This window comes from Macaca mulatta, chromosome 5, assembly GCF_049350105.2.
Source record: "Macaca mulatta isolate MMU2019108-1 chromosome 5, T2T-MMU8v2.0, whole genome shotgun sequence".
NCBI classification, from domain to species: Eukaryota; Metazoa; Chordata; class Mammalia; order Primates; family Cercopithecidae; genus Macaca; species Macaca mulatta.
Genome location: NC_133410.1, coordinates 136,412,766 through 136,425,425, shown reverse-complemented (window position 1 = coordinate 136,425,425; position 12,660 = coordinate 136,412,766). Strand labels below are relative to the sequence as shown.

Here is a 12,660-nt window from a genome sequence, read left to right as displayed (position 1 = left end):
AGAGTATTAGATACACAATTTTAAAGAACAATAGTTAATTCATTTTTGTCTCTTCCTTAAATCAAATATACTCACTATTCACTGGGAATAAAATAAAAGGTCCTTACTTTTTCCTTTGGACTTTTGAGGACACTCACCTCTTCCTTTGAGGTTTCTGAGTCGAGCTGTAGTGTGAGATACATAATGATATGAGGAGTGTTTAGGCTACTCTGCTGGATACCTTCAACCTCTTCTCCCCAGAGAAGCTTGACTAAATCACTTGTGTTCGATTGTGTCTTTTTCTGTCTTGGTTGGGATGTCTCCTTTTTCACAGCATATGCATTTTCAAATGTCAGTTTCACCTTTAAAAATTAAAACAATGTGTTGATTTTTCAACAAGGGAAAATCAGCTGCAATTTTCACAATGAAGGATCTGTCGATGCACATACACCCAGGTATGTACAGTATGTATAAATCATCCCAGAGTGAGGGCTCCTGATGGCTGGGGCTGCATATTCTATTTATATTTGTATCTTCAGCTCCTAGGAGAGTGTCTGATACATATTACCACAAATATTTATTGAATGAGAATGTATAATGTTCCGTATAAAAATTCATTTAATCAAACATAATCATTGCAGTCTAAATTGTTGACTATAAAAATAAGAAAGGCCATCAAAACCCAGAAATTAGTATGATCTGATAGTGCAAAAAGAATAACATCACAATATGAATGCTGACAGCACTGGCTCATCTGGGAAGATAGAAGGAAGAGATTCAGCATTAAGAGTGACTTCACACAACAGAGTTAACTCTCTTTTCAAATAAGGCGGTATTTCAAATATTCTTCTCTTAGACATTCTTTCTGGTTCTTTAAAACAAAGGCCAAGGAGAGTAAACGCTATCGATATGCTAGATCTTAGAGCAACATGGCTCTAATAAGATTATCAATTTTATGAAGACAGTTTTAATTTCATGGCCTGATGTTAAGACTGGTAAGAGTCCAGAATGTGGCCATTTACCACAGGTATGGAAAGGTAGCCTCCACTTCTCAATTACCTAATGGTCTGGTACTGGTCCGTGGCCTGGGGGTTGGGGACCCCTGGTGTAAGAGGATGTCCTTATTCTTAGGAGATACATGCCAAAGGACTTAGGGATGAAGTATTAAAATTACCTATCCTTGGAAAAGGAAATATTTGTCTAGATACCAATTGGTCAAAGATAACTCGTTCATTTCAAAGAAGTACCAAAATTGGATAGCCACACGTAGAAGAATGAAACTCTATCTCTCACCGTATACAAAAATTAACTTAAGATGGATTAAAGACTTAAATCTAAGACCTGAAACCATAACAATTCTAGAAGAAAACGTACTCTTTGGACACTGGCATAGGCAAAGAATTTACGACTAAGACTCCAAAAGCAAATGCAACAAAAATGAAAATAAATAAATGGGACCCAATTAAACTAAAAAGCTTTTGCACAGCAGAAGAAATAATCAACAGAGTAAACAACCTACAGGATGGGAGAAAATAGTTGCAAACTATGCATCTGACAAAAAACTAATATTCAGAATCTCTAAAGAACTCAAAGAAATCAACAAGAAAAAAGTAATCCCATTAAAAAGTGGGCAAATGACTTGAATAGACATTTCTCAAAAGAAGATATACAAATGGTCAACAAACATGAAAAAATGCTCAACATGACTAATCATCAGGGAAATGCAAGTTAAAATAAAATGAGGTACCACCTTACCCCAACCAGAATGGACATTATTAAAAAGTCAGAAAACAACAGATGGAGCAGACGTGGTGAAAAGGGAACGCTTATGCCCTGCTGTTGGGAATGTAAATTAGTACAACCTCTATGGAAAACAGTATGAAGACTTCTAAAAGAACTAAAAGCAGATCTATTATTAGATCCAGCAACCCCACTACTGGGTATCTACCCCAAATTCCTTTATCTAGAATGAGGATTTAGAAGTACCCAAAAGAAAGTATATGGGAGCCTTTGGTGGTATTCTCTGGAAATGTGAGAACTCTTTGGGGAATTCCTGAGTACAGACTTTGTGACAGATAGATGGGGGCTCTGAAGATTGTCCCCTGGCATCGGGCTTTAGGAAGGAGCTCTGAGTGAAGATGTGTGAGCAGTATGGAAGGGGAGAAATCAGATCAGAGGGAGCATGAGATGAGTCACATCCTAGGGCAGCAGGTGTCACAGAGATGCAGCTGGAGTGTCTATGAGACTTGTGCATAAGCAGTGGTGACAAGAAAGCGGGTCCTCAGAGAAAGAAACGCATCTCAGAACAGGGAAGGCATCTTTCCCAGCTGAGATTCTTATGGGTGGAGAGGTCAAAAGATAGGGTGCAATCTACCAAAAATAAAAAAGGGAAATTTTTAAGTCCACCAAAAATAGACTTAAAAATTCACTAATTTTCTTCAGGCAGCAGCAACCACCTCAAATTTACGACTGGTTTGCTATGCTTGGTGAAAAACAACATACTTGAAAACTACTGTTATACTTGGCAAACAACATCATTTCTTTTCTGTGGTGCAAGGATCTTTTTGTCTCACCACGACAAAAACTCTAACACACACCACCGAACCATACATTAAAATTCCCTAAGGAACTATTTCAGCCACCATTCTTCTGATTCAAGTAAAGTTGGCTTCATAATACAAATAAAATTATACTTTAAAAAGACATTTTTAAAAACTAACATGTTAAGTAGCTACAAATGTCAGGAAATCTGGTTGCCTTGATAAAATGGTAAAGGGTGAGACAGATAACCAAATTAAGAGTTAAGTGCTATTTTAAAAAACAGGTTGATATACATAAATATTAGGGATATTATGTGTTTTATAGGGAAAAACTTTTATTAAATGATACTTAATGTAAGTTAGTTTACATGAAGCTTCTTATAAAGGGTTTTCTCTTATTACTCGGTGAGACTTTAACCTGGTCAAGGTTCAGGATCCTTCGTGTCCTATGTCCCTCTTCTTTGTGCAGTTTGCCCAGCCTTTCCTCAGACCCAAGGAAGCACTCTCTATGACTCATCACTTCCAAAGTCTTGTCGCTTTGTCTTTTCTTTCTACTTCAGTCTTTAGCCTATCCTATTTAAAAAGCAATGTCTCTTCCAAACAAAGAAATCATCTACCAAACAAAGAAATCCTCTGATTCCCCTTTAGCTACCATCCTCTTCACAGATGCGACCTGGGGAGGCTGTCAGAATTTCCAGCAGCTGCGGAAGCTGACCAGTCTCTCACCTCTGCCTCATTCTGCACTGTCTCTCCCATCATCTACACTGCTCTATGCATGTCTCATCCTTTCCCTGTTGGCTAACAGCTGGCAGATGCTTTCAGTACTCCTTAGTCAAAATTCTGAGGGAATCGAGTCTGACTGGCTTAGCAGATAATCTCTCCTCTATCCTCTTCTCTTCTTGGGCCACCTCACTGAGTGACTGAAGACAAAACTTGGAAGGTTTCTTGGACTTCTCTCTATCCTGTAGACAGTATTGTCCTCTTTCCTTCCTCTCTATCTTAAATCTAATCTCCTCCTCCATTCCCGGTCAGCATGTTGCTCAGGCTTTTATCATCTCTCTTCTGGACTACTGCAAAACCAACCACCTGGTTTCCTGACCTCCAGTCTTGCATATGCTTCCCCGATCCAGAGTGAAATATTCCTAAAATGCAAATCTGATTTGCATATAAGTCCTGCACTTCAAAATGTTGATATAAATGGTTACCTCTGGGTTCTGAGAATAGATTTACAAATATCTAAAAAATTTTACTAGTTTGTTTTCAAATTTTTCCACAGTATATGTATCATTTCTGTGTAACAAGGAAATAATAAAAGTTAAAACATTCCACTCAAGAATCATCTCCTTTAAGAAGCCTTTGCCCCCTCCTTCAGGCCTAAGAACTACCTGAGAGAGAAGAGTCCAAGACTAATAATCTTCAGGCTCTTCTCCTAGAAAAGCAGTTAGGATCCTCCAAAGCTCTAAAAAAGCCAGCTATGGCCCAGAGCTAAATGAAATCAGTCTTGGTCTTCTGCAAAATTTGGACCCAAGCTCCCAGATAAAAAGACAGGGGAGGAGATGATGTACTACATGCATGATTATGTACCTGTTAAATAAATGAGAGCACAGAGCTGCAGAAACGGATCAGAGTCACAAAAGTCAGCAATTAGATGAGTATTTGAACCTTTGTTCTTGTTATTTAAATTTTTGAAAACCTCTTTTTTAAATCAACATTTTATTTTAGAAATTTTGAAACTATAGAAAAGTTGTAAGAAGAGTACAATGATTGCCCATAATCCCACATATAATGGCACTATTGTTAACATTTTGTCACATTTGCTTCATTTTGTCTCTTCTCTCTGGTCTTCCTTTCCTTTCCTTCCATACTCCTCCCTTCTCTATATGTATTTTTAAGTTTCTTGGCTGAACCATTTCAGGTATCTTAATACATTGTCCCTAAGTACTTTAGCAGGTCTCTCCTAAGGATAAGGGCATCTTCTTACACCAGGGGGCGTCAACCTCAGGCCACGGACAGGTATCAGAACCATTAGGAACCAGGTGGGATAGCAGGAGGTGAGTGGCCAGTGAGTGAAGCTTCATCCATATTTACAGCCACTTCCCATCATTCACATTACCACCTGAGCTCTACCTCCTGTCAGATCAGTGGTGACATTAGATTCTACCAGCAGCACAAAACCTATTGGGAACTGTGCATGTGGGGGATCTAGGCTGTGCACGCCTTATGATAATCTAATGCGTGATAATCTGTCACTGTCTCCTGTCACCCCCAGATAGGACCATCTAGTTGCAGGAAGACAAGCTCAGGGTTCCCACTGATTCTACATTATGGTGAGTTGTATAATTATTTCATAATAATAGAAATAAAGTATATAATAAATGTATACCTGACTACTCTTGCATGTTTAAAAAGGATGGGTTAATTGTGGATGGAACTGGTCCAAAATATTTAAATCCTTATTTCTTTCTCTCCCTTTTTCTTCTGCTAAGTGTGCACAGCTGAATTTGCAAAGGTTAATTAAATATAAGTATAATGTGATTCTGCTGTAAACATAACTTTTCATATTTTTGAAGAAGAAGAGACATGATTGAACTCTGGTAATACTGGAAGCACACCTGCAACCAACATAAGAAGAAAAGGGGATCCCTCACTCAGGGATAATACATAGCACTTTATTTCTATTATTATTATAATACATTGTAATATATAATGAAATAATTATACAATTCACCATAATGTAGAATCAGTGGGAACGCTGAATTTGTTTTCCTGCAACTAGATGGTCCCATCTGGGGGTGATGGGAGACAGTGACAAATCATCAGGCATTAGATTCTCATAAGGAGCATAGAACCTAGATTCCTTCCTTGCATGCACAGTTCACAATAGGGTTCGTGCTCCTAGGAGAATCTAATGGCACCGCTGATCTAACAGGAGGTGGAGCTCAGACACTAATGTGAGCGATGGGGAGCAGCTGTAAATACAGATGAAGCTTTGCTCACTTGCACACTGCTTACTTCCTGCTATGGAGTCCAGTTCCTAATAGGCCATGAACCACTACCAGTCCATGGCCCAGGGTTTGGGGACCCCTGTTCTAACCCATATAAAGCATATAATCTTCCCTATGCCCCCAAAAACAGAACACTAATTCCTGATGCTATCTAGAACAGAATATTCATGGTATACTCTGTTACCAAAAGGTATAGCACTTGCAAAATAACCGTAATAACCGAAAAATGTCATTTACGATACACAATGTCAATGCTTAGGGTATCAAAATGACTTTTTATACAATAAATTTATTTCTATCTACAAGGATTGAAAAATAATTCGTTAAGTAGCCAAACAAAAGTCCAGGAGAAAAGTTTAATTAAATGACAAAAAAAAAAAAAATCAAGAAACTTGTATAATTTGTTTTTAAAATAAAATCACATTGGAAAAAAAACTTTATGGCAACAGTGATCTTAGTAAGTCAGAGAACAGAAAACTCCATGACTATTTAAAATGACTATTCTAGGAACTAGATTATCACAAGCGTATATGGTAGTTATAATGGGAAGTTTATAATTATATATGTTTTCATTACTGTTGCTGTTACTGCTTTACGTAGAATTTTATTTGCAGATATTTTTCTCTCTTTTTAGAATAATCTCTGAAAGCTAATAATATTAGCAAGAGCTAAATTTTCTTAAATAGCCAATTACCAATGTAACTCATCCATTATACGTGATACTTTTCAGAAGCTTAAAAAGGAAAATAGTGCAGGATATATTTATTTTATGTAACATCATAAAATATAGAAAAACAATGTCCATACCTGCATAGGTCCAGGAATGCAAGACAGAACCCTCTCGATGTTTTCAGTAGTAACATCAACATCATTCACAGCAACAAGGACATCACCTGAAACCAGAATAACAATAAAAGAGTTTTATTAATATCCAAAAACCATAGAGGTCTAGAATTGGAACATTAAACAGCTACTCTGACCTCCTCAAAGTTCAGTGAGAAATGTGGCACAGACAAGCAGGAACTTGTCCAAGTTTATACAGCTCATTGGTGGCAGGGCTAATCTCCTAACTTTACTCCTCTTAATCTATGATACTGCCCACCATTACACCATAAATAATACAACCTATGAATATTTAAAAAGATAAATATTTTTATTCTTGATGCAAGTGGGAGAATTACGTAAATCCAAAGAACAAATGGAAAATTTGTAGCATGAACCAAATACTGTACTTGACAAAACTGAATCTAACCACTTACACCCACAGTAAAAACAAAACAAAACAAAACAAAAAACAAAACAAAAAAAAACCCAGCTGAAATTCTAATTAAATCCATGTGGCACATCGTAACACAATATGCTATGGTATTCACTTCTGTTACTGATCTATGTCTATACACAGTTCTTCGCTTCAAAGGCCCCAACCATATCAAAATACACTGCATGTTTGGTAAAAATTTCCTTTTCCATGTACTTAAAAAAATGTGTATGTTTTCCAAATCTGACAATAAAATAAAGATCAGTGTTGAAATAGAAACTTACTTTCAGAACATAATTAAAGATACTATCAAAATACCAGTGAGCTATATTATTAGAAATATAGACATACCAAAGTTATTTTTCTCATCATTCCTAAGTATATTATTAGGAAATTGATGAAATAATTCATATTCATCCATTCACTTAACAAATATTTACTGAGCACTTACTGTGTGCCAGGCACTGCTCTAAGCACTAGAGACAAAGAACTGAACAAAGACAAAATCTCTATCCTCGGGGAGCTTAATATTCTTTGGGGAAGATGGATAATAAACATGTATAAAAGTTGAGCACCCCAAATCCAAAAATTGAAAACCCAAAATGCTCCAAAATTCAAAATATTTTGAGCATCAATCTGACCATCAAAGGAAATGTTCATTGGAGCATTTTGGATTTGGGATTGTCAGACTTGGGATGCTCAACAGGTAAATATAATGCAATATTCCAAAAAAGAAAAAAAAAATTCGGAAGCACTTCTGGTTCCAGGTATTTTGAATAAAGAGTACTCAACCTGTATATGTAGAATGGTGTTGGTAGACAATTCTTCAGGAGTCTCATGTTTCTGTACATCTTACAGGCCGAGGCATTGAGAGTCTTTGTTCTAGACTGTCTTTTCTTTTTCTTTTTTTTTTTTTATTATTATACTTTAAGTTCTAGGGTACATGTGCACAACATGCAGGTTTGTTACATATGTATACATGTGCCATGTTGGTGGGCTGCACCCATTAACTTGTCATTTACATTAGGTATGTCTCCTAATACTATCCCTCCCCACTGCCCCCGCCCCACAATAGGCCCCGGTGTGTGATGTTCCCCTTACTGTGTCCAAGTGATCTCATTGTTCAGTTCCCACCTATGAGTGAGAACATGTGGTGTTTGGTTTTCTGTTCTTGCAATAGTTTGCTGAGAATGATGGTTTCCAGCTGCATCTATGTCCCTACAAAGGACACGAATTCATCCCTTTTATGGCTGCATAGTATTCCATGGTGTATATGTGCCACATTTTCTTAATCCAGTCTGTCACTGATGGACATCTGGGTTGATTCCAAGTCTTTGCTAATTGTGAATAGTGCCACAATAAACATACGTGTGCATGTGCCTTTATAGCAGCATGATTTATTACCCTTTGGGTATATACCCAGTAATGGGATGGCTGTGTCAAATGGTATTTCCAGTTCTAGATCCTTGAGGAATCGCCACACTGTTTTCCACAATGGTTGAACTAGTTTACAATCCCACCAACAGTGTAAAAGTGTTCCTATTTCTCCACATCCTCTCCAGCACCTGTTGTTTCCTGATTTTTTAATGATCGACATTCTAACTGGTGTGAGATGGTATCTCATTGTGGTTTTGATTTGCATTTCTCTGATGGCCAGTGATGATGAGCATTGTTTCATGTGTCTATTGGCTGCATAAATGTCTTCTTTTGAGAAGTGTCTGTTCATATCCTTTGCCCACTTTTTGATGGGGTTGTTTTTTCTTGTAAATTTGTTTGAGTTCTTTGTAGGTTCTTGATATTAGCCTTTTGTCAGATGAGTAGATGGCAAAAATTTTCTCCCATTCTGTAGGTTGCCTGTTCACTCTGATGGTAGTTTCTTTTGCTGTGCAGAAGCTTTTTAGTTTAGTTATTTGTCAATTTTGTCAATTTTGGCTTTTGTTGCCATTGCTTTTAGTGTTTTAGACATGAAGTCCTTGCCTATATCTATGTCCTGACTGGTATTACCTAGGTTTTTTTCTAGGGTTTTTATGGTTTTAGGTCTAACATTTAAGTCTCTAATCCATCTTGAATTAATTTTCGTATAAGGAGTAAGGAAAGGATCCAGTTTCAGCTTTCTACTTATGGCTAGCCAATTTTCCCAACACCATTTATTAAATAGGGAATCCTTTCCCCATTTCTTGTTTTTGTCAGGTTTGTCAAAGATCAGATGGCTGTAGGTGTGTGGTATTATTTCTGAGGGCTCTGTTCTTTCCATTGGTCTATATCTCTGTTTTGGTATCAGTACCATGCTGTTTTGGTTACTGTAGCCTTGTAGTATAGTTTGAAGTCAGGTAGTGTGATGCCTCCAGCTTTGTTCTTTTGGCTTAGGATTGATTTGGCAATGCGGAGTCTTTTTTCGTTCCATATGAACTTTAAAGCAGTTTTTTTTCCAATTCTGTGAAGAAAGTCATTGGTAGCTTCATGGGGATGGCACTGAATCCATAAATTACCTTGGGCAGTATGGCCATTTTCATGATATTGATTCCTCCTATCCATGAGCATGGTATTTTCTTCCATTTGTTTGTGTCCTCTGTTATTTCACTGAGCAGTGGTTTGTAGTTCTCCTTGAAGAGGTCCTTTACATCCCTTCTAAATTGGATTCCTAGGTATTTTATTCTCTTTGAAGCAATTGTGAATGGGAGTTCATTCACGACTTGGATCTCTGTTTGTCTGTTATTGGTGTATAAGAATGCTTGTGATTTTTGCACATCAATTTTCTATTCTGAGACTTTGCTGAAGTTGCTTTTCAGCTTAAGGAGATTTTGGGCTGAGATGATGGGGTTTTCTAAATAGACAATCATGTCATCTGCAAACAGGGACAATTTGACTTCTTCTTTTCCTAATTGAATATCCCTTATTTCTTTCTCTTGCCTGATTGCCCTAGCCAGAACTTCCAACACTATGTTGAATAGGAGTGGTGAGAGAGGGCATCCCTGTCTTGTGCCAGTTTTCAAAGGGAATGCTTCCAGTTTTTGCCCATTCAGTATGATATTGGCTGTGGGTTTGTCATAAATAGCTCTTATTATTTTGAGATACGTCCCATCAATACCTAATTTTTTGAGAGTTTTTAGCATGAAGGGCTGTTGAATTTTGTCAGAGCTGTTTGTGTGTCTATTGAGGTAATCATGTGGTTTTTGTCGTTGGTTCTGTTTATATGCTGGATTACGTTTATTGCTTTGCGTATGTTGAACCAGCCTTGCATCCCAGGGATGAAGCCAACTTGATCATGGTGGATAAGCTTTTTGATGTGTCACTGGATTTGGTTTGCCAGTATTTTATTGAGGATTTTTGCATTGATGTTCATCAGGACTATTAGTCTAAAATTCTCTTTTTTTGTTGTGTCTCTGCCAGGCTTTGGTATCAGGACGATGCTGGCCTCATAAAATGAGTTAGGGAGGATTCCCTCTTTTTCTATTGATTGGAGTAGTTTCAGAAGGAATGGTACCAGCTCCTCCTTGTACCTCTGGTAGAATTCGGCTATGAATCCATCTGGTCCTAGACTTTTTTTGGTTAGTAGGCTCTTAATTATTGCCTCAATTTCAGAGCCTGTTATTGGTCCATTCAGAGATTCAACATCTTCCTGGATTAGTCTTGGGAGGATGTATGTGTCGAGGAATTTATCCATTTCTTCTAGAGTTTCTAGTTTATTTGTGTAGTGGTGTTTATAGTATTCTCTGCTGGTAGTTTGTATTTCTGTAGGATCGGTGGTGAGATCCCCTTTATCATTTTTTTATTGCATCTATTTGATTTTTCTCCCTTTTCTTCTTTGTTAGTCTTGCTAGCAGTCTATCAATTTTGTTGATCTTTTCAAAAAACCAGCTCCTGGATTCATTGATTTTTTGAAGGGTTTTTTTGTGTCTCTGTCTCCTTCAGTTCTGCTCTGATCTTAGTTATTTCTTGCTTTCTGCTTGCTTTTGAATGTGTTTTGCTCTTGCTTCTCTAGTTCTTTTAATTGTGATGTTAGGGTGTCAGTTTTAGATCCTTCCTGCTTTCTCTTGTGGGCATTTAGTGCTATAAATTTCCCTGTAAACACTGCTTTAAATGTGTCCCAGAGATTCTGGTTTTTTGTGTCTTTGTTCTCGCTGCTTTCAAAGAACATCTTTATTTCTGCCTTCATTTCGTTATGTACCCAGTAGTCATTCAGGAGCAGGTAGTTCAGTTTCCATGTAGTTGTGCGGGTTTTGAGTGAGTTTCTTAATCCTGAGTTCTAGTTTGATTGCACTGTGGTCTGAGAGACAGTTTGTTACAATTTCTGTTCTTTTACATTTGCTGCAGAGTGCTTTACTTCCAACTATGTGTCAGTTTTGGAATAAGTGCAATGTGGTGCTGAGAAGAATGTATATTCTGTTGATTTGGGGTGGAGAGTTCTGTAGATGTCTATTAGGTCTGCTTGGTGCAGAGCTGAGTTCGATTCTTGGATATCCTTGTTAATTTTCTGTCTCACTGATCTGTCTAATGTTGACAGTAGGGTGTCAAAGTCTCCCATTATTATTGTATGGGAGTCTAAGTCTCTTTGTAAGTTTCTAAGGACTTTCTTCATGAATCTGGGTTCTCCTGTAATGGGTGCACTATATTTAGGATAGTTAGCTCTTCTTGTTGAATCGATCCCTTTACCATTATGTAATGGCCTTCTTTGTCTCTTTTGATCTTTGTTGGTTTAAAGTCTGTTTTATCAGAGACTCGGATTGCAACTCCTGCCTTTTTTTGTTTTCCATTTGCTTGGCAGATCCTCCTCCATCCCTTTATTTTGAGCCTATGTGTGTCTTTGCATGTGAGATGGGTCTCCTGAATACAGCAAACTGATGAGTCTTGACTCTTTATCCAATTTGCCAGTCTGTGTCTTTTAATTGGAGCATTTAGCCCATTTACATTTAAGGTTAATACTGTGATGTGTGAAGTTGATCCTGTCATTATGATATTAGCTGGTTATTTTGCTCGTTAGTTGATGCAGTTTCTTCCTAGTATTGATGGTCTTTACATTTTGGCATGTTTTTGCAGTGGCTGGTACTGGTTGTTCCTTTCCATGTTTAGTGCTTCCTTCAGGATCTCTTGTAGGGCAGGACTGGTGGTGACAAAATCTCTCAGCATTTGCTTGTCTGTAAAGAATTTTATTTCTCCTTCACTTATGAAACTTAGTTTGGCTGGATATGAAATCCTGGGATGAAAATTCTTTTCTTTAAGAATGTTGAATATTGACCCCCACTCTCTTCAGTCTTATAGAGTTTCTGCTGAGAGATCTGCTGTTATTCTGATGGGCTTCCCTTTGTGGGAAACCCAACCTTTCTCTCTGGCTGCCCTTAGCATTTTTCCTTCATTTCAGCTTTGGTGAATCTGACAATTACGTGTCTTGGAGTTGCTCTTCTCGAGGAGTATCTTTGTGGCGTTCCCTGTATTTCCTGAATCTGAATGTTGGTCTGCCTTGCTAGGTTGGGGAAGTTCTCCTGGATAATATCCTGAAGAGTGTTTTCCAACTTGGTTCCATTCTCCTCGTCACGTCAGGCACACCAATCAGACATAGATTTGGTCTTTTCACATAATCCCATATTTCTTGGAGGCTTTGTTCATTTCTTTTTACTCTTTTTCTCTACATTTCTCTTCTCGCTTCATTTCATTCATTTGATCTTCAATCACTGATACTCCTTCTTACAGTTGATCAAGTCGGTTACTGAAGCTTGTGCATTTGTCACGTAGTTCTCGTGTCATGGTTTTCATCTCTATCAGTTCGTTTATGGACTTCTCTGCATTGGTTGTTCTAGTTATCCATTCTTCCATTCCTTTTTCAAGGTTTTTAGTTTCTTTGTGCTGGGTACGTAGTTCCTCCTTTAGCTCTGAGAAGTTT

At 37.6% G+C, this 12,660-nt stretch overlaps 1 protein-coding gene across 4 annotated transcripts in view; it reads right to left on the bottom strand.

Annotated features, from left to right (window-relative positions):
• Positions 1-12,660, bottom strand: part of INTU (inturned planar cell polarity protein) — a 97,367-nt gene that overhangs the window by 50,399 nt on the left and 34,308 nt on the right. For all 4 annotated transcript variants that reach the window (XM_015139184.3, XM_078002231.1, XM_001104977.5 and 1 more), the window contains exons 3-4: positions 6,332-6,417; positions 138-341 (exon numbers count right to left, since the gene is read on the bottom strand). In XM_015139184.3, the coding sequence (XP_014994670.1) occupies positions 138-341; positions 6,332-6,417 (290 nt within the window). The remainder of the gene's footprint in view (positions 1-137; positions 342-6,331; positions 6,418-12,660) is intronic.